The sequence below is a fragment of the Haliotis cracherodii genome, unplaced genomic scaffold, assembly GCF_022045235.1.
Source record: "Haliotis cracherodii isolate W230 unplaced genomic scaffold, xgHalCrac1.p SCAF_8, whole genome shotgun sequence".
Lineage (NCBI taxonomy): Eukaryota > Metazoa > Mollusca > Gastropoda > Lepetellida > Haliotidae > Haliotis > Haliotis cracherodii.
Window position 1 is genome coordinate 30,281,286 of NW_027266341.1, and position 23,840 is coordinate 30,305,125.

Consider the following 23,840-nt stretch of genomic DNA (forward strand, 5'->3'; position numbering starts at 1 on the left):
TACCTTACTGGACGACATTTTACACACTATTAGATCCTTTGTCTTATCTGTATTCACTTTGAGTTTAAATATATAACATTTTTCTTCAAATACAGGTAAACATTTCCTTACGTCACTTCTTGTGTCTTGATCATTTATAATCACAAGGTGGCGCCTCTATCGTTGACAGCTGTTCATATATGGCCAAAATTTTACCAATTGATGTCACAACTTTAAATAAATATGAATGATGAACCAGCTTATGCCTAAAAGTGGCCTAATAGAAAAGATAAACTTGTAGAATGCTTTTCAGAGTGGGGAAATTCTGTGTTTGTGTTGTTTTCATTGGTAGAATGCACCAATTATAAACCCATGAAAACGATTCTGTCCCAGACAGCTGTTATCCAAAATCTGGATGCCCTACATGACAGGTTTATACTTTCCACTGTGTGAGCATCACTGTATTACTTGTTTGATCAAAGAACTTGGTAAAAGTTACATATAATGCCACATATAAGACCAGTATGTAAGCTGAAAACCCGCACCAAACAGTAGCATCCATTTTGGCTTGACTCTAAATCCGGAAGACAAGTTCATTCCGGTTTTGTAATGGATTCAAAAGATGCATACAATCCGTACAGATTATATTCAATTACATTCATTGAACAAAATCGGAAAACCTAAATGTAAACATAGATATGCATGGCAACTGGTACAATAAGGACACGGGTAGGATGAGAGATCATATGAGAGTATTTATTGATATTTGATACACCAGTTTAATCCAGGTTACATATTTATATGATGCATTTCTTTTTCATAATTATCAGCGTCAACTACACAGTTAACAAACATTCTCCAATTATCCGAATAAAGGGTGACAGTGCCTACCTTCATCAACAGTTCCTGCAGGGGTCGCTCGATTGAATACATTTTGCGTCCCAACCATATCTGAAAAAGAGGTTAGGTGAAATTGGGTTTCACGTCACGCCCATTTTTATTGCACTAACATAGCGATGTGCATGCACGTGAGTGTGTGTGGCTGCTTGTACTATTCCAGGCCGATGTCGATTATACTGATAGCCCACTGAGATACCATGCCACGGTTGAACATGAATACCCAACTCAGACACAGTATACTGACTCCGAGCCGACCAGTCTCTGTTTTATCCCCTTAATGCTGAGTGCCAGACAGAGTAACAACAAGCACCATCTTTTAACGTCTCTTGGTATGACACGACCAGGTATGTATGTATGTATGCCTAAAAAATATATTGGCTGTATTGTTAACCGTTAGCCTCAAATATAATATGAATTCTCATTTGCATTTTGTTTGAAGTTGCAGTGTATAAGGTTTATATTGTATAGTGACCCACACCTCGTTACCCTCATGCTATGGCACGTCATCACTGGTGTGTGCAAGTTGCACGAATTATGGAATTAAAATTATATACATTACAATGATCAGTAAAATTCAGCAGAAATCATAAAAGTTTCCGTCCTGTGTGACGCCATGACTGACGCTAAATCACGCACAACGCACCGGAAGTTATCTGCATTTCTGACAAATTCTTTTGGTTACATTGGAAAACATAACAACAAATAACAGTACCCAGATTGTCTGATTGTTTCTGATTACTTACATGACACATTTATGTATATACCTTCCCTCAATCAACGGAAATCCTCCCCTGAAAATCCTGCGTACTGTTGTCAGTGAACATGCCATTTTGTACAAGTCGGTCACTGGCAGTGATGTCATACGGTAGTAAACATTGTTGTACATATTTGGTAATTTGTTTGAGGTGAATGTTTTAACTCGGCATCATGCGGGCCCTTTTTAATCTTATCTGCACTGTCATCATCGCCTTTGCAATCGACAGATGGCGGAAACGTTTTTAGGTTTAGGTGTAGGGTCACATTATTTGTGAATCGTAAGCAATACATCGGATGACGTCACTCATTACCGGTGTGTTATGTATCATATTATGTACTGGGATCATGAGAACAGAAAAATGCATCCATTTGATGCTAAAAAGGTGAGATTTTAGGGTGTGTAAGAAACAGAGTACTGCAATTGTGCCTGTCAGATACCATTCTCTTACGAGTTGTTTCAAAACGTATCTAACGAGCAAAAGTCAGCTCGTTAGATACGCTTTGAAACAACTCGTAAGATAAATGGTATCTGACTGGCACTTGTGTAGTAATCTCTATTCTTACACATAACATGATTTTTGTCAACACTATCTATTATGGCGGAAAGAGCACTTCGGCGTTCGTGTCTAGGTATTTTCCAAAACATTCTAAACGATTCCAGGTTCCTCTGCGACGTTTCAGAATTATCATTCCTGTGATCACTAATGGGCTATTTTTGAAATTCAATCCTTCGACTAAATGTCCAATATCCGTTAGATTTCTAAACACACAGTAATTTTGCTTTGCCTAAAATGACAGTGAATGATATCACAGAAGGGGAGATATCCAACAGAATTCAAAACTTTTAATGTGCGTGATGTATTTCAAATTATAATAGTCGACTTCGAAGTGAGGGTTGAAGAGGAGAGATATATATATCGTCGGATCATTTGTTTTCGGACATCAAACGTTTTCAAACGGCCATGTTTATCGCGAATTACTCCCGCTACAATGAGGGTTGTGGTGTCAACAGACATTGTAAATACTCAGATGATGGCTTGATTTCTAGATAAAGCTGTCTTTGATAACTGAATGAGATCTTTTACGGTTCTTGTGATCAGCGAATGTCTCTATAGCGTCCGAAAACCCATAACACGGTAATAAAGCTAATTACACTCTAAAACCAGTACGTTCAACAGAGACGTAGGTGGACATTCGACTGAAGCACGAGCAACTTATCAATGACTTACGATCCGGAAAGTAGTCTGTCATAATCTGACCTCAGGTCATCACCATGGAGTAGCCAATCACTGGCCTGTAATTTGATCTCACACATATGTTTGATACCAGTTATCTCAAATGGGTTTCTTTTTGTTTGCATTTATATCATCATCGCCTTGATAATCCTCGGATATGGCGGAAACCTTTTTGTGTAGGGTCACATTATTTATGAGAAGTAAGCAACACATGGGATGATGTCACTTATGACAGTGGTGTTATGTATTAATGCGCTACTGCGATCATGAGAGTAGACATAATGCATTGATTCGATGCTAAAAAGGTGTAATTTTAGGGTGTGTAAGAAACAGGCTACTGCACTCCTGCCTGTCAGATACCATTGACTTTACAACTCGTTACAAAGCTAAATTGGTATTACACGGGAGCGAGTTCAGTATTTTATTTATTACTCGTCATTTGTACCTATGTAAAAATCAGCTGATTGACTCCGTAAGTCACTTCCCGAGTTCAAATCAGGTCATGCGTATGCATACAAAGTCATGTAAATAGTCATCATCAAGTGCAACTATGATATCAAAATTTTAGCAATTTCAATGGAGAAAACACCCGAACACTCTTTTTTTCCCAAAAAAATCTACTTTAATGAACTTCCTGCGAAACTGCAGCGATGTCTCGAAAACAATAACAAAACAAGTTGAATCGTTGGTCGACAAGGCCAAGGTCACAACGTCACATGACCGCATGCAGAGGGATTCCCCCGATGACAGTCTATTACTTTCTATTACTGGAGATTCGTGTCTGATGACATGTCAGTGCTCTGGTTAAGAAAATTTACATTTATCATAGAATTGGTGATTGTACCGGCAAAGATAGAGCTGAGTGTGCGAGACTGGCTAGCTGTCACATTGAAAGTTTGGGATGGAGCAGAGACGGTCGACAGTTGGCAAATGATTGAGCAGTGATTGTGAAGCCATCTTGTTTTAACATCACGTCTCCCCAGCGCATATTTCTATGAGGAGTAACGCTATGCTGTCCAAAATGTGTCATGTTATGCCATCAAAGTGTATTCAAAATGGACTCGGGAGTTTCCAGACCTAATTCCCCAGATGTCCATAATGTGTCAATGTCGTTCTGACTAGGGACTGCGCACGCATAGGTAAGTTTCTGAGACCTTCTTGTTTTAGAATTTTTTGTTTGGTTTCAGTACCTCCCTGACGTAAACTCTATATCGCGCATGATTGATTTCCAATAAAATTTTGTTTTGAGGTGGCTGCCTATACTGGCAATCATCCCCCTCAATCTTGTGGGCTCACAATCGGACCCATTTTGACGTTTCGTTAAGAAATTGCATAAAAGTTTACAAAGTTCATGGGCAGGAATGGCTTCTAGTTGTCTAAAGTCATTCTGCTCGTGCATGAATCTAGTGAGGATTTTCATGTCATACGCGGTCTTCCTGGAAGTGTTCACATTCTGATTTGTTGCAATGAAATTTGCAATTTTGGAATCGTCACAGTAGGTTGGCGGAACAGGTATTTCATCCCCCTTTAGAGGCACAGGCACAATATCAAACAAGTCATCTTTGAATAGATCATTAAGATCGAACAAACTGTAGTCATTATATCAACAAAGGTGGGTGGGGGTAATGTGCCCGAAACTGTCTCTGGAATTCGTTGCATTCGATAGCGAGGTACCTGTTTCGTGGAACCATCATCCAGTTTAACGTTGAACATGCTGTTTGTCCCTAAAGGTTGAACAACCGATAGCCCCCGTCCCTTCAGCTGACCATCAATTTTGACACAATCATTTACTTTTATAGCTTCAGTTGCCATTGTGATAGGATCATTCACTTGACAACAGATTCATCGTCTTTGATTTTCATGTTGTTTTATATTTCTAATTAATAAATATTTTCTCATCCGTATATTTAGAACATATTACTTTTTCGATTTCATAATAATTTATATGAACAAAAAGTATTTGTAATCACGCCCTGGTGAGAATCGGTACATTTTGACAGTAGCCATTTTGTTTGGTCATGTGAAGTGGCCGTCCCAAAAAAGTTCTGTGTGCACGTGATGTTGTCAAACAATGTGTAAAACCGCTGTATGTTTATTAAACGGGTGATCTCTTCACGGATGAGCAATAACTATAGAATACTAAACGAGCTCCCATGCAATACCAATTTCGCTTTGTAACAACGAGTTGTAAGATCAATGGTATCTGACAGGCACGAGTGCAGTAACCTGTTTCTTACACACCCCAAAATCACACCTTTTAGCATCGAATCACTGGCGATGATGATATTAATGCAAACAAAAAGAAAGAACACAATGGATGCCGAGTTAAAAGTTTACAGCTAATTTTTTTTTACCAAATATGTACAACAATGTTTACTTCCGATGACATCACTACTGATGACCGACTTTTACAAAATGGCGTGTTAACTGACAACAGTACGCGGGATTACCAGAGGAGGATTCTCGTTGATTGAGGGATCATATACATAAATGTGTCCCGTAAGTAATCAGAAACATTCTGACAATCTGCGTACTGTTATTTGTTTACCATGTTTTCCAATGTAACAAAGAGAATTAGTCAGGAATGCAGACCTACCGTCGTTGTGCATGATTTAGCGTCAGTCATGGTGTCACACAGGACGGAAACTTTTACGGTTTCTGTTAAATTTACCACATCATTGTAATGTTAATGTGTACCCAGCCTCGACTACGATGAAATAGTCTTACATAATATAACTGTGTTATCGTGACAATGACTACAATAATTCTCAGATGAGAAAAACTATGTACATCAATAAGACCTCATGCCTGAGTGAGTGTGTTGGGTTTAACGCCGCTTTAAACATTATTCCAGTTATATCACGGCGTGGACAGCATGACTGACAATCAAGACTTTAATTGTAACCATTGTAGTGTACAGGTAGAACATTCAGGAGGAAATTTTCATCTTTGTTGACTAGACGTTCACTTGCAGTGGCAGTATCTAGGGTCCAAACTGTTGAAGACCAGCAACGTCTTCGATGCCAGAAGCATCCCGCCATGGTAGCAATTATGATGCAGGGTCCATGTAGAGGCGAGTACACACGTCTCGTGCCGATTGTTGGTACTGGGAGATGGTAAATGTGCATCAGTATAAGCCTGGAGAAGGTAGAACGGAACCAAAAGGCGACTGGGTAAAGGAAAGCAGCTGTAGAAGTACATTGTGCTGGGCATGGCTCTGTATACAATCGTTCAGTTACAGTTCAAATCTGATCCCCCTTAGGTGGAGGAAGGCAATGACAGGCTTCGTGATCCAGATTAAAGGAAACCCGTCCATGGAAATTACAAATGGTAGGACCGACCATTGGAAATGTCCCTGGAAGTGAACCAGAGGTAACTGCAGTGTAATGAATTTATATGGACATGCAGAAAGACATTTTGTAGATCTCCACTCACCATAAATTGCTTTAGCAATAACATGGTGCGGAGTTGGCTGTTCCAGGTACGGGGAGTTGAAGATCTGCATATTGTACATCATGCAAACTTGTGGATTCTTCTTCGGCACTGAATATCGGTGCAAAGATGTTGTGGATGATGTAGGCTGTGTCCAAGACTTGAACAGCATGATTCTTGACCAGTTTGTGTATGGCGTCTGAGAATTGGCAGAATGGCATGAGAATAATGAATGACGTGGGGCGGTTCTGTTATTGGCAGCAAACACCCCTTCCTCAGGAAGGACGTAACAAACAGTTGCCCAGGATGGTAAAGTTTGGCCAAAACAGCCAGACGATAGCAGGAGCAAGGTCCCAGTTGTGCAGCACAAGAGAGCAAGTACATTGGGGTGGCACTGTTGGCCTTCTGTCCCTGGTTCCGTCCTCTACCACCGGACTTGTCAAAGTGGGACATTGATCATTCTTAGAAGACACTCCGAAGGCACTGTTGAAAGTGAGGCGACCTCGACCTGAGGCACAGAAAGAGGATCACCGACTTCTCGAACAATGAGTTGCCTAGTATGTTCAGAATCCCAAGAAGACTGAGCAATATATCCCCAACAGAGAATTACGGTACACATACCTGTAGCATGGGCCAAGAAAGAAACAGCGTTAGCAAGGTGTTGTTGCTGAAATTCCAAAAGCTGTGCCTCATGCAATATCGTGGGGTTGTCAAGAGCAGCAAGTAACGCCTGTTTTGCTGATATGGCGAGGGAGAGAAGCAAGAGTGAATGACGGATGGCAGTGTCAACGGAAAACAGATCCCTGTCATCCACAGGGAAGGAGGATGATTGATTACCCAACTTATGAGCATCATCATCAACTTGTGGAGCCAAAGACCGCAGTGAGAGGGTATGACATCAGAAGGTGGGCACTTTCAGGGAGTCGATTTCCTTAGTCCCGGAAAGGACTTATCCGGGGAAGAGGCAGTGGACCCAATCACAGGCGCTGGTTGAAGCCTTTAGGTGGCTAGGTCATCACCCAGCATTTCAAACATCAACGAGGAAGGGCCCAACTTCTGAGGTGAATCCAGTGAGAGCTGGGACACCATCTAACAAAGGCAACCTATGGACTCCACATTACTGTGACCCTTATCTGGGGCAAAGGATCTTGTCTCAAAGGGAGAGGGAGTGCGATGACAGCAAGTCGTCTGTGTTACAGGTGGAGAGGAACGATAAGCCATAGTTCCCGAAGACTGAGTGAGTGAGTTTGGTTTAACGCCGCTTTTAGCAATATTCCAGCAATATCATGGTGGTGTTGCCAAAGAGGGAGACAACAAATAACACAGGAGGGCGGGAAGGTACTTGTCCGATACAGGTGGTTGCACTAGGTGATGACATGCAGGGGGCCCATGACGAATGGTGTGGCGAATGGGACATCTCGTTGGGCCTCTGGGTAGAGGAGTTGAGGTAACAGTCAACTGTTGTAAAGTCCAAAAGAGGGAGAAAGCATAAAATATGTGCCGGCTCTGTCCTTTCAGGCTGGATCCACGGAGGCGACATATGAGGTAGAACAGCTTTCTCAACTGATACGTCCAAGGCGCCCTGGGTTGAGGCGTTGGACAGGTCGTCAGTTATTGTAGAAGTGAAGTATGGCGTATACTCACTTTGGTCTAGGTAGAATATTGATCTACTGCAAAATACAGGTTGATAAAATGTGAAAAACACCCACATAGTTGGCAAACAGCAGGCTTATCCAGGTCTTTCCTCTATTTGGTGATGAAATGTAATGTGGAGCAAAATCTCATGGTTTGAGCACACGGCAATTGAGACATTTGGGTGGGTGTTTCAAGATGCAAATGGTTGTGTTTGCTTGCAAAGTGTTTTATTTTATTCGGAAATAAGAGACAAAATGTAATGTGTGAGACAGGATAAGTATAAATGGCAAGCTCAGCACACCATCACTCCTCAAATTTTATGTGACTTAATAGAGTCGAGTTTCTGTACCTGTGGACCATACGAAGTTGCAAAACATGGCATCATCATCAAACTTGCATAATTTTACTTACGATATTCATGTATGCTCTGACCATGTATAATACAGTTCTCTGCATTTCCGCCACTCATACCAGTCACTGAAACCAAGGAAAGAGATTTAATGAGTTAGTAGCTGAAACAAAGAAATAGCTCAATATGTTTTGAGGTATATTGATATTGGGATTTGTTTGGATGATTACAATATTTGCACTTATGTAACCAGCTACAATTTAGAGCATTGTCATATGTGCACTAATGTAGACAGCTACAAGATAGGGCAGTATTATATGTAGACTTATGTAGCCAGCTACAAGATATGACATTATTATGTGTACACTTATGTAGCCAGCTACAAGACACAGCCTTATTATGTTGTTACATGTGGTATGAACGGTAATAACAATTACAAGATTCACACAACAATCTCTGAAGTTTAAAGCTAGATTTAATAATTAAAACAAAGATAAGTATATAACAATTCTGAGTTACTGGGCAAGGCACTCATACACATCTATTTAGGCAAAGCAATATGGCAAATGTGCTATATAGATAAAAGTCACCTCAGATGTTTTGACATCACATTCCCAATGAATTCCATTTCACATTGTTCCAAACTTATATATCACAGTTCACAGGATAACTGGGTAACAACAGTTTCCTCTTTCGAAGCGTCGACATGACCTTCTAACTTTGTCTCCGGACATAAGGCTGGGCAGAACTGCCCTCGTTCAGTTAAACCATATTTCTCCCTCTCCAATTCTTTTTCCTTTTTTTACCTTTCTGTTCAATAACTTGCCCTCATATAGTAAACAAATTTCCAAGTAAGCTATCTACTTCAGCACACAACAAAAGGTTGATCGGCCCACACCAATCAGTTACCAAGCCAACTCAAACTCCAATCACCCCACAAGCACGCTTCTCCCCGTCAGGCAGCTTGCTTAACTCAATCAAGCGTGACGCCGTCCACCCAAATAGAGCAGCAGCCCAGAGCACTTTGGTCAAACGAACAAGGTACCAATATCGGAACGCAGGAACATTTACTGTGTAACCCAACATATTCATATATGGATGTCTGCCGGGGACCTCCTGCTGCGTGTGGCCCCTGCCCCCCCATAAGAAGGGACCATTCAAGGGCTGGATCAAACATTGGAGGTACCACATGAAAGTAAGTGTAAAAGATCTGGTTCATCTCACAGGGTACAGAATGGGCCACACCAGACAAATCTTCCTCTGCAAAAGGCCTGCCAGACACCCCCAGAGATGGTCCCAAAATTTGGGCTGGGTTAAACATTGGAGGTACCACATGAAATCAACATAAAATGAACTATTACACTCTACTAAGTATAAAATACCCATTGTCAGATAAATCGTCTGCTGCATAAGGCCCGCCAGACACCCCCAAATGTTGACCTTTAATGCACTCAGTGGACACTCTGGTAAAATTTGACTAGAGTATACATACAAAGTACCAGATGAAAGTAAGTTTAGATGAACAGATACAAGTTACTGAGTACAAAACGGCCCATACTGGACAAAAATGTTCCTCTGCATAAGGTCCGCCAGACCCCCCAGAGAGGGTCCCAAAATTTGGGCTGGGTTAAACATTGGAGGTACCACATAAAACCAACATAACATGAACAATTGCACACTACTTATTGCACAATACCCATTGCCAGGCAAATCATCTTCTGCATAAGGCCCGCCAGACACCTACAAAAAGTTGACCCTTCAGGTATACACGGGTAAAATTGGGCTGGAATATAAATCGATTGTACCACATTAAGGTAAGTTTAAATGAACAGGTTCATATCACAGAGTACAGAGTCATACAAAAGTACAAATTATATACACACATTTTACCAAACACATAATCTTTGTCAACATATACAATTGTAGGGTTTGTTTCCCTTCTGTACAAATGCAAACAATTCTTGTTTCAACACCATGAGTTTTGTTCACATACTCATTGTTCATTTTCACACGTATACTGTTCTGTACTCCACATACTGTAAGTACACTTCACGTAGTGAAACCTCTGGAAAGTGCGTCGGCGATGATAATATCCTTGCCCTTGATATACATAATTTCCAGGTTGTATGTTTCCATAGCAATGCTCCACCTCATCAGTCTCTGGTTCTTGTTTTTCATTCTGCTGACAAACACAAGTGGATTATGGTCTGTGTATACTAACACTGGCCACATTGTTGTGCACACATATATGTTGAATTGTTCTAATGTCAATATTAGTCCAAGTGTCTCGATGGTGGAATAATTTGGTGGTGTTTGTTAAACTTCCTACTGAAGTATCATATAGGGTGCTCAATACCCATGGCATCTTCTTGTTGTAGCACTGCCCCAGCACCAAGGTCACACGCATCCACATGAATGGTAAATTGTTTCTGGTAATCAGGAGCTATCATCACTGGAGAGTTCGTTAATTTGGCTTTGACTTTCTTGAACCTTCTTCTTTTTGTTCTTTCCAGTGAAAAGATATGTTCTTCTGAAGCAAACCTGTCAAAGGCGATGCTACTTGGGCAAAATTTCGTCAGAACTTGCGGTCAGATCCCACCACTCCTAGAAAACTCATTAGTTGTTTTCTGTTTCTCTGTTCTGGAATATTCACAATCACCTCGACTTTGGCTTGAACTGGCTTCACTTGACCTTGACCTACCATGTGACTGAAATAGGTTACTGTTGCTCTCACAAATTCCGTCTTGCTCATGGCATCACATTATATTCAAACAGTCCTTCAGGTGTACAAAATGCACTTACTTGCCTTGCTCTAGATGTTAATGGAATGCCCCAGTAACCTTTTAACAAATCAAACTTTGACACATATCTAGCATGCCCTATGCGATCAATGCAATCGTCTATCCTAGGTAAAGGGTATGAATCTGATTTTGAAATGACATTGACCTTTTTAAAGTTTGTACAAAATCGTACACCGCCATCTGGTTTAGGTACTAGGATGCATGGAGAACTCCAAGGACTATTGCTAGAGTGTATGATGTTATTCGTCAACATGTAATCTATCTCTTTTCTCAACTGCTCTAGTTTGATTGGATTACACCTGTAAACATGTTGCTTAACTGGAAGAGCTTCCCCCTCGTCTATATCATGCTCAATAAAGTTTGTGCGAGATGGTGTGTCAGGAAAAAGATTTTCAAATTCCATAATCAACCCTTTCATTTCCTGTTTCTCACTACCGATCATATGGGATAGTTTGTCGTCCAAATTGTTCAAAATTTCAGAATTGTTTAATTTAACTGCTGGTGCATCAGCACCTTCAAAGTGAAATTGTTCTTCATTTTGATTTTCAATGACATTCCCCACACACATTGGTACACTATTCTGTCCTCTTTCATGGTATTTCTTTATCATGTTGGCATGACAATACCTACGTCTACCTGGAGTATTGATCACATAATCAGTGTCACTAACTCTCTTTGATACTGTATATGGTCCTGAATATTTGGCATGAAGTGGTTTTCCCTGCAGAGGTAACAATACTAGCACTTTCTCACCAGGGTAAAATTCACGCTTGACTGCCTTTCTATCATACCTTTCTTTCATCTTTTCTTGGCTCAATTGTAAGTTTGCCTTAGCTAACTCGCTTGCACTTATCAATCGTTCTTTGAAGTCGGACACATACTGCAAGATGTTTGTTTCTGAACTTTCATTCAACCATTTATCCTTTAGCAGTTTCAAAGGACCTCGCAACTGCCTTCCAAACACTAACTCATAAGGACTGAACCCTAGAGAATCCTGCACAGTTTCTCTGGATGCATAAAGTACATAAGGAACTCCCTTATCCCAGTCCTTATCATGGTCCATACAGTACGATCTTAGCATGTTTTTTTTTAAGGTCTGATGGAATCTCTCCAAAGCTCCCTGAGACTCTGGATGGTATGGGCTGGATTTAAATTGTCTGACCCCTAACTCACCAATAGACTTTTAAAATGATTCGACATGAAATTGGAACCCTGATCTGATTGCAATTCCTTTGGTAATCCAAATACTGTGAAAAACAGCGTTAAAGTCTCACAAATAGTTTTTGTCTTAATGTTCCACAATGGAATGGCCTCAGGGAATCTGGTAGATGTACACATGATTGTTAACAAAAACTTATTCCCAGATTTTGACTTTGGCAATGGCCCTACACAATCGATCAATACCCTACTGAATGGTTCCTCAAACGCTGGAATGGGTTTTAAGGGTACTTATCAATTGTTTGATTTGGCTTACCTACCAACTGGCAAGTGTGACAAGTTCTACAGTATTCCTTTACATCATTTTGTAAACCTGGCCAATAGAAATGGTTCAACAACTTCTGGTAAGTTTTGTTAACACCTAAGTGACCTGCTAACAGTGAATCATGCGCTAGACTGAGGATTTCCTCACGATAACACTGTGGTACTACAACTTGATGTTGAACACGCCAAAACTCATCTGCAGGAACGTCTGGTGGTCTCCACTTTCTCATCAAAATATCCAAATCCAAGTAATACCCCACAGGTACCTGGTATATTCTCTATCTCCTTCAAAGACAAAGCCATTTGCCTAAACTTTACCGACTCACTATCAGCATTTTGCTTCTGAATCAGTTCCTCTCTAGACCACACACCTCTAAATTCATCACCATCTTGTGATTCTACACCAGGATCCGTAACTTGCTTAGCTCCTACATCATCCAATCCACACATAAAAGTTTCTGACAATTCTACATGGCCTTCTTCAACTGGCAGATCTATTTCCTCTGACTGAACTTTAACTGGCAATTCTACATTCTCTGACTGAACTTCATTCCTAGCCATAGCTCTAGTAACAGCACATGCGGGGTATAAATCAAGGCTTTTTACCATGTCCTGATCCAAAACCTGAGCTGTGTCTGAACTTTCATCACTAACTGAATCCCAGAAATTGTAGGTTCATCACACATAATAGGGTCAGGGCTGATTACTGAAACCTTAGGTTTAACCTCACCTCCAGCTAGATCATTTCCTAACAAAACATCAACACCAGACACTGGAAGTTGTGATCTAACTCCTACAACAACTGTTCCCGAAACAAGTTCTGACTTAAACTCTACAGTATGAAGAGGAACATGGACAACACCACATTCTATACCTTGCATGAGTACACTTGTTCCTGTATAAGTTTCTTCTGATAGAGGAACTATACCTTCCAGTATGAGAGTTTGTAATGCACCTGTATCCCTGAGAATAGTGACTGCCTTTGGATCGCCACTGCCTATCATGATCTCACCTTTAGACATGAAAGGATCGTAAGTTGCCTTAGACCTATCAATTTTGAGGTTTGTCCTGACTGAGTAAACTACTAGGTGTCTTACTAAACACTGCGGTGCAACCATGACCTTGGGGTCCCCCACTCTGAGTTTGATTTTTACAACCATTACCATAGCTACCATGTCTGTTTTCCAGACTACCTGAGTTACTAGCTAAGTGAGATTTACCACTGTAACCTTGGTTACCACCATGACCTCTAGAATAACCGCTATGCTGACCTTGAAATTGCTAACATTGACCAGAATTGTAATTGGAATAACCCGTGAATGACTGACCACGACTTTGTCCACCATTATTCACAGACTTGTGATCGGACTGACCCTGCCACGATTGACCACAGGATGAGCGATCACTCCCATAGCTTTGGTAACTGGACTGAAATTTTCGATTTGGATAATTGTTGCCACTACCACGACCTCCGCTATGATAATCTCTAGACTGAAAATTCCTTGAAAATACACTTTTGTGAGTGAGTGTGTACCTATCTGCTACCGTAGCCGCTTCCCGCCACGTTTTTACATCATGCTCATCCAAATACACCTTCACATCAGGTGAACTACACCTTTTGAGCTCTTCAATCAACATTAATTGTTTCAGTTTGTCATAGTTTCCACCTACTTTTCGGATGCACACGATCTGTCAAAATTAGTCTCCTTGACAATACCAAACTGAACATGGGTTTGATTTTCAATTTTTTTGTAATTCTGAACTTTTGCCTATATGCCTCTGGAACAAGTTCATAAGCGCTTGAAATGGCTTGTTTAACAACTTCATACTCTTAACTTTCCTCCACAGATAAAGCTGTATAGGCCTCCTGAGTGATACCAACTAGCCCACTTTGTAATAAAGAAGTCCAACAATGTCTAGGCCACTTTAAATTTGATGCTGTCTTTTCAAATTGAGAAAAATAAGTGTCTATTTCGCTTTCGCAAAAGCGAGAAACAAATCTAATCAATTGGGCAATGTTCTCTTCCTGTTCAACAAATCTACTTCTAGTCCTCCCTAATTCAAACCCTCTGCTTAGTTTTTCCATCTCGCGCTCATGCTCCCGGTGTTCCCGCTTTTCTTGTCTTTCACGCTCATATCTCTCACGTTCATACCCATGTTCTTTCTCCACATATTCTTGTTTTTCTCTCTCGATATCTCACTTTACTTTCAGTAATTCTATTTCCCTGTCAAATTGCATCTTAGCAACTTTCTCACTCTCAAATACATCCAATGTGTCTTTTTCCTGAACTAAGTTTTTGCAAACAGATTCTCCCCACAATACTTTCTGAATGACATCTTTTTTAGCTGTCTCATCTATTCTAATGTCTGATACTCAGCTACTTGCTTAAGCTCTGCCTTTGACACAAATATACAACGTCACTCATAACAATGTGTACACTTATGTAGCTAGCTACAAGACACAACATTATTATATGTACACCTTTGTAGCCAGCTACAAGACACAGCATTATCATATGTACACCTATGTAGTCGGCTGCAAGATACAGCATTATTACATGTACACTTATGTAGCCAGCTACAAGACAGGACATTGTTACATGTTATAACAGATTTAAAGCTATCGCATATTATTCTTTCAATATACACTTTCAGAGCTACAGATAAGCAGCGTACTTGCGTAAAATACCCCCCCCCCCCCCCCCCCCAATATTCAAAACCCAATTACTTTCAATTAACTTGCGTACAGAAATGCATGCATCAAATGAAAAAATCCAATTATAAAAAAACAGCACACATTTAATACCCAATGAAGCTTTTCAGCATGCGTACAAAGGAGTTAATTTCCGAAACACACTTACGAGCTAATTTTCTTTCCGAGTCAAGCCTATATATTTAGAACAGTTATACGCATCTAAAACATTATTTCTTTTTTTAAATAAAAAGTGTTCACTAATTTTGGGAAGAACCCAATAGAGTGATGAATAGATGAGTGAAAAAAATATTGGTAACCCAATGAAAAATTTAATTACCCAATTAAAATAGAATCCCTAGAGTAAAAACTCAAATGCTCAAAAAGTTATCTGGAGCTCTGCACTTTCTACCTCTGGGTAGTTGCATGTTGGTATCAATATTAATTCAAAAGGAAGCGGGTGTATGCCGAATTGACTCTGGTCAAGCAGAGTCCTGCAACTGAAGCACTGACTATTCATACAATCAAGTATGGTATGTAATGGTACGTATACACACCTTGAGAAACATTTGATGGCCTGGTGTCTTCTGGCGGGCTATCTAATCTGGCTTGTGTTGTTTCAGGTTGTTTGTCATTGTCACTCTTGCTTTTCCCCTCCATCCCAACTGAGAAATTCTGAATTTTGAAGAGGAATGAGAATTTATTTGATGGGAGTGTATGGAACATTCATCAATCTTTTAGTATTGTAACCACGAAGTGTGTGTCCGTGTGTTTTGTGTGTGTTGGTGTGCGTGTGTATGCATGCGTGTGTGCTGGTGTGTGTGCGTTTCTGTGTATGCTGGGGTGCATGCATGTGTGTGTAGGTGCATGGATGTGTGCTTGTGTGGGTGCTGGTGTGTGGGTTTGTGTGTGTAGGGAGGAGTTGCATGCATGTGTGTTGGGGTGTGTGGGGATGCATGCATGTGTGCTTGCGTGTGTGCTGGTTTGTGTGTGTAGGGAGGAGGTGCATGCATGTGTGCTTGCGTGTGTGTGTGTGCTACCTATGTTCACTATTATTTAGACCGTCTGGGTTAACCTCTTTAGTTGAAACTATTTCCGTCAGGAACCTGGGTTTCACACTTGCCTGTTTCTTGACCTTTTTATCGTCTACCGAAGCTTTTAGCTCATTGATTTCAGCCCAGAGTTGTTGTTTTCTGCAGGATCTAGTCAGGCGCTTCTCTTCTGCGCGGAGACGTTCCTTTTCCCTCTCCAACTCTGATTCTGAACTAGAACTCTCTGTTGAGTCGCTGGCATGCTCCCTCTGACTTCCTTTAGATATGATCCCCGCCGACAGATCGCCCGTCTCACTGATCTCTGCAGTGTCCATTTCAACAGAGTGTTGACCTTTGGAGTAAAATCGTTTATAGTTTTCTAGTATCTGTGACAAATTTCGCATTTTAACAGTTTTTCCACACAATAAAAGTTGGGGCCGTGTCACAATTTCGGAATAATTAAATGTTGCAGATGAAAATTATTGACTCCTCTCTATGTGATTTGCGCACTTAGCTTTTATAGTTATTACAGGAAAGGGATGAATGGAAATCTGCAACATTACCGAGCAACACGAACAAGGGAAAGGCATGGTCGTCGGTAATTAAGCACTTTGCCTTTAAGCAAACTATAACAATGTTAAAAGGTAGCAAGTATATTTAATCTACTTCTAGTCCTCCCTAATTCAAACCCTCTGCTTAGTCCATCTCGCGCTCATGCTCCCGCTGTTCCCGCTTTTCTTGTCTTTCAAGCTCATACCTCTCACGTTCATACCCATGTTCTTTCTCCACATATTCTTGTTTTTCTCTCTCTATATCTCACTTTACATTCAGCAATTCTATTTCCCTGTCAAATTGCATCTTAGCAACTTTCTCACTCTCAAATACATCCAATGTGTCTTTCTCCTGAACTAAGTTTTTGCAAAATGATTCTCCCCACAATACTTTCTGAATGACATCTTTTTAGCTGTCTCATCTATTCTAATGTCGTGATACTCAGCTACTTGCTTAAGCTTTGCCTTTGACACAAATATACGTCACTCATAACAATGTGTACACTTATGTAGCCAGCTACAAGACACAGCATTATTATATGTACACCTATGTAGCCAGCTAAAAGACACAGCATTATTATATGTACACCTATGTAGCCAGCTAAAAGACACAGCATTATTATATGTACACCTATGTAGCCAGCTACAAGACACAGCATTATTATGTGTACACTTATGTAGCCAGCTACAAGACAGGACATTATTATATGTACACTTATGTAGCCAGCAGCAAAATAAGGCATTATCATATGTACACTTATGTAGCCAGCTACAAGACACAGCATTATTATGTGTACACTTATGTAGCCAGCTACAAGACACAGCATTATTATATGTACACTATGTAGCCAGCTACAAGACACAGCATTATTATGTGTACACTTATGTAGCCAGCTACAAGATACAGCATTATTATATGTACACTTATGTAGCCAGCTACAAGACACGGCATTATTATATGTACACTTATGTAGCTAGCTATCTGGCTACATAAGTAAATAATATAATCCTATATTCCATCTGGCTACATGAGTGTACAGATATTGATATGCCTTATACTGCAGCTGGCTTCATAAGTGTACATATACTAATGCCCCATCTTGTATCTGGCTACATAAGTAAATAGACCCGTGAAGATTCTGGGGTAGAATAGGTTTTCAGCAACCCATGCTTGCCGTAAAAGATGACTATGCTTGTTGTAAAAGGCCACTAACAGGGTCGGGTGGTCAGGCTCGCTGACTTGGTTAATGCATGTCATCGATCCGATTTGCACGGATCGATGTTCATGATATTAATCACTGGATTGTCTGGTCCAGACTCGATTATTTACAGACCACCGTCATATAGCTTGAATATTGCTGATTGCGGTGTTCAACAACAAACCAAACCAACATAAGTAAATAATAAAATCCTATATTCCATCTGGCTACATGAGTGTACATATATTGATGCCTTATACTGCAGCTGGCTAGATAAGTGTACATATGCTAAGGCCCCATATTGTAACTGGCTACATAAGTAAATTATTAAATCCTATATTCCATCTGGCTACATAAGTGTACATATATTGATGCCTTATACTGCAGCTGGCTACATAAGTGTACATATACTAAGGCCCCATATTGTAACTGGCTACATAAGTAAATTATTAAATCCTATATTCCATCTGGCTACATAAGTGTACATATATTGATGCCTTATACTGCCGCTGGCTACATAAGTGTACATATACTAAGGCCCCATATTGTAACTGGATACATAAGTAAATTATTAAATCCTATATTCCATCTGGCTACATAAGTGTACATATATTGATGCCTTATACTGCAGCTGGCTACACAAGTGTACATAAGTGTAGATCTTGTAGCTTGTAAATAAGGCATTATCAAAAGTACACTTATGTAGCCTACAAAATAGGGCATTATTATATGTACACGTATGTAGCCAGCGGAAAGAGAGGGCATTATTATATGTACACGTATGTAGCCAGCGGAAAGAGAGGGCATTATTATATGTACCCTTATGTAGCCAGCTACACGATCAGGCATTATGAGATGTACACCAATGTAGTCGGCTGCAAGATACAGCATTATTATATGTACACTTATGTAGCCAGCTACAAGACAGGACATTGTTACATGTTATAACAGATTTAAAGCTATCGCATATTATTCTTTCAATATACACTTTCAGAGCTACAGATAAGCAGCGTACTTGCGTAAAATCCCCCCCAAAAAAAAAACAAAAAAACAACAAAAAAAAACAAAACAATATTCAAAACCCAATTACTATTCAATTAACTTGGGTACAGAAACGCATGCATCAAATGAAAAAATCCAATTATAAAAAAACAGCACACATTTAATACCCAATGAAGCTTTTCAGCATGCGTACAAAGGAGTTAATTTCCGAAACACACTTACGAGCTAATTTTCTTTCCGAGTCAAGCCTATATATTTAGAACAGTTATATACATCTAAAACATTATTTCTTTTTTTAAATAAAAAGTGTTCACTAATTTTGGGAAAACCCCAATAGAGTGATGAATAGATGAGTGAAAAAAATATTGGTAACCCAATGAAAAATGTAATAACCCAATTAAAATAGAAACCCTAGAGTAAAAAATCAAATGCTCAAAAAGTTATCTGGAGCTCTGCACTTTCTACCTCTGGGTAGTTGCATGTTGGTATCAATATTAATTCAAAAGGAAGCGGGTGTATGCCGAATTGACTCTGGTCAAGCAGAGTCCTGCAACTGAAGCACTGACTATTCATACAATCAAGTATGGTATGTAATGGTACGTATACACACCTTGAGAAACATTTGATGGCCTGGTGTCTTCTGGCGGGCTATCTAATCTGGCTTGTGTTGTTTCAGGTTGTTTGTCATTGTCACTCTTGCTTTTCCCCTCCATCCCAACTGAGAAATTCTGAATTTTGAAGAGGAATGAGAATTTATTTGATGGGAGTGTATGGAACATTCATCAATCTTTTAGTATTGTAACCACGAAGTGTGTGTCCGTGTGTTTTGTGTGTGTTGGTGTGCGTGTGTATGCATGCGTGTGTGCTGGTGTGTGTGCGTTTCTGTGTATGCTGGGGTGCATGCATGTGTGTGTAGGTGCATGGATGTGTGCTTGTGTGGGTGCTGGTGTGTGGGTTTGTGTGTGTAGGGAGGAGTTGCATGCATGTGTGTTGGGGTGTGTGGGGATGCATGCATGTGTGCTTGCGTGTGTGCTGGTTTGTGTGTGTAGGGAGGAGGTGCATGCATGTGTGCTTGCGTGTGTGTGTGTGCTACCTATGTTCACTATTATTTAGACCGTCTGGGTTAACCTCTTTAGTTGAAACTATTTCCGTCAGGAACCTGGGTTTCACACTTGCCTGTTTCTTGACCTTTTTATCGTCTACCGAAGCTTTTAGCTCATTGATTTCAGCCCAGAGTTGTTGTTTTCTGCAGGATCTAGTCAGGCGCTTCTCTTCTGCGCGGAGACGTTCCTTTTCCCTCTCCAACTCTGATTCTGAACTAGAACTCTCTGTTGAGTCGCTGGCATGCTCCCTCTGACTTCCTTTAGATATGATCCCCGCCGACAGATCGCCCGTCTCACTGATCTCTGCAGTGTCCATTTCAACAGAGTGTTGACCTTTGGAGTAAAATCGTTTATAGTTTTCTAGTATCTGTGACAAATTTCGCATTTTAACAGTTTTTCCACACAATAAAAGTTGGGGCCGTGTCACAATTTCGGAATAATTAAATGTTGCAGATGAAAATTATTGACTCCTCTCTATGTGATTTGCGCACTTAGCTTTTATAGTTATTACAGGAAAGGGATGAATGGAAATCTGCAACATTACCGAGCAACACGAACAAGGGAAAGGCATGGTCGTCGGTAATTAAGCACTTTGCCTTTAAGCAAACTATAACAATGTTAAAAGGTAGCAAGTATATTTAATCTACTTCTAGTCCTCCCTAATTCAAACCCTCTGCTTAGTCCATCTCGCGCTCATGCTCCCGCTGTTCCCGCTTTTCTTGTCTTTCAAGCTCATACCTCTCACGTTCATACCCATGTTCTTTCTCCACATATTCTTGTTTTTCTCTCTCTATATCTCACTTTACATTCAGCAATTCTATTTCCCTGTCAAATTGCATCTTAGCAACTTTCTCACTCTCAAATACATCCAATGTGTCTTTCTCCTGAACTAAGTTTTTGCAAAATGATTCTCCCCACAATACTTTCTGAATGACATCTTTTTAGCTGTCTCATCTATTCTAATGTCGTGATACTCAGCTACTTGCTTAAGCTTTGCCTTTGACACAAATATACGTCACTCATAACAATGTGTACACTTATGTAGCCAGCTACAAGACACAGCATTATTATATGTACACCTATGTAGCCAGCTAAAAGACACAGCATTATTATATGTACACCTATGTAGCCAGCTAAAAGACACAGCATTATTATATGTACACCTATGTAGCCAGCTACAAGACACAGCATTATTATGTGTACACTTATGTAGCCAGCTACAAGACAGGACATTATTATATGTACACTTATGTAGCCAGCAGCAAAATAAGGCATTATCATATGTACACTTATGTAGCCAGCTACAAGACACAGCATTATTATGTGTACACTTATGTAGCCAGCTACAAGACATAGCATTATTATATGTACACTATGTAGCCAGCTACAAGACACAGCATTATTATGTGTACACTTATGTAGCCAGCTACAAGATACAGCATTATTATATGTACACTTATGTAGCCAGCTACAAGACACGGCATTATTATGTGTACACTTATGTAGCTAGCTATCTGGCTACATAAGTAAATAATATAATCCTATATTCCATCTGGCTACATGAGTGTACAGATATTGATATGCCTTATACTGCAGCTGGCTTCATAAGTGTACATATACTAATGCCCCATCTTGTATCTGGCTACATAAGTAAATAGACCCGTGAAGATTCTGGGGTAGAATAGGTTTTCAGCAACCCATGCTTGCCGTAAAAGATGACTATGCTTGTTGTAAAAGGCCACTAACAGGGTCGGGTGGTCAGGCTCGCTGACTTGGTTAATGCATGTCATCGATCCGATTTGCACGGATCGATGTTCATGATATTAATCACTGGATTGTCTGGTCCAGACTCGATTATTTACAGACCACCGTCATATAGCTTGAATATTGCTGATTGCGGTGTTCAACAACAAACCAAACCAACATAAGTAAATAATAAAATCCTATATTCCATCTGGCTACATGAGTGTACATATATTGATGCCTTATACTGCAGCTGGCTAGATAAGTGTACATATGCTAAGGCCCCATATTGTAACTGGCTACATAAGTAAATTATTAAATCCTATATTCCATCTGGCTACATAAGTGTACATATATTGATGCCTTATACTGCAGCTGGCTACATAAGTGTACATATACTAAGGCCCCATATTGTAACTGGCTACATAAGTAAATTATTAAATCCTATATTCCATCTGGCTACATAAGTGTACATATATTGATGCCTTATACTGCCGCTGGCTACATAAGTGTACATATACTAAGGCCCCATATTGTATCTGGCTACATAAGTAAATTATTAAATCCTATATTCCATCTGGCTACATAAGTGTACATATATTGATGCCTTATACTGCAGCTGGCTACACAAGTGTACATAAGTGTAGATCTTGTAGCTTGTAAATAAGGCATTATCAAAAGTACACTTATGTAGCCTACAAAATAGGGCATTATTATATGTACACTTATGTAGCCAGCTACAAAATAGGGCATTATTATATGTACACGTATGTAGCCAGCGGAAAGAGAGGGCATTATTATATGTACCCTTATGTAGCCAGCTACACGATCAGGCATTATGAGATGTACACCAATGTAGTCGGCTGCAAGATACAGCATTATTATATGTACACTTATGTAGCCAGCTACAAGACAGGACATTGTTACATGTTATAACAGATTTGAAGCTATCGCATATTATTCTTTCAATATACACTTTCAGAGCTACAGATAAGCAGCATACTTGCGTAAAATCCCCCCCCCCCAAAAAAACAAAAAAACAACAAAAAAAAACAAAACAATATTCAAAACCCAATTACTATTCAATTAACTTGGGTACAGAAACGCATGCATCAAATGAAAAAATCCAATTATAAAAAAACAGCACACATTTAATACCCAATGAAGCTTTTCAGCATGCGTACAAAGGAGTTAATTTCCGAAACACACTTACGAGCTAATTTTCTTTCCGAGTCAAGCCTATATATTTAGAACAGTTATATACATCTAAAACATTATTTCTTTTTTTAAATAAAAAGTGTTCACTAATTTTGGGAAAACCCCAATAGAGTGATGAATAGATGAGTGAAAAAAATATTGGTAACCCAATGAAAAATGTAATAACCCAATTAAAATAGAAACCCTAGAGTAAAAAATCAAATGCTCAAAAAGTTATCTGGAGCTCTGCACTTTCTACCTCTGGGTAGTTGCATGTTGGTATCAATATCAATGTAAAAGGAAGCGGGTGTATGCTGAATTGACACTGGTCAAGCAGAGTCCTGCAACTGAAGCACTGACTATTCATACAATCAAGTATGGTATGTAATGGTACGCATACACACCTTGAGAAACATTTGATGTCCTGGTGTCTTCTGGTGGGCTATCTAATCTGGCTTGTGTTGTTTCAGGTCGTTTGTCATTGTCACTCTTGCTTTTCCCCTCCATTCCAACTGAGAAATTCTGAATTTTGAAGAGGAATGAGAATTTATTTGATGGGAGCGTATGGAACATTCAGCAATCGTTTAGTATTGTAACCACGAAGTGTGTGTCCGTGTGTTTTGTGTGTGCTGGTGTGTGTGCGTTTCTGTGTATGCTGGGGTGCATGCATGTGTGTTGGGGTGTGTGTAGGTGCATGCATGTGTGCTGGTGTGTGTGCTGATGTGTGTGTTTGTGTGTGTAGGGAGGAGGTGC

The 23,840-nt window shown here is 39.9% G+C and overlaps 1 protein-coding gene across 1 annotated transcript in view; it reads right to left on the reverse strand.

The window, feature by feature from the left end:
• Nucleotides 1-23,594, reverse strand: part of LOC139450930 (uncharacterized) — a 39,793-nt gene extending 16,199 nt beyond the window's left edge. The window contains exons 1-7 of the mRNA XM_071232754.1: nt 23,492-23,594; nt 20,221-20,480; nt 19,655-19,772; nt 16,385-16,644; nt 15,819-15,936; nt 8,349-8,414; nt 871-930 (exon numbers count right to left, since the gene is read on the reverse strand). Of these exons, the coding sequence (XP_071088855.1) occupies nt 871-930; nt 8,349-8,414; nt 15,819-15,936; nt 16,385-16,644; nt 19,655-19,772; nt 20,221-20,480; nt 23,492-23,594 (985 nt within the window). The remainder of the gene's footprint in view (nt 1-870; nt 931-8,348; nt 8,415-15,818; nt 15,937-16,384; nt 16,645-19,654; nt 19,773-20,220; nt 20,481-23,491) is intronic.
• Between the last annotated feature and the right edge of the window lie 246 nt (nt 23,595-23,840).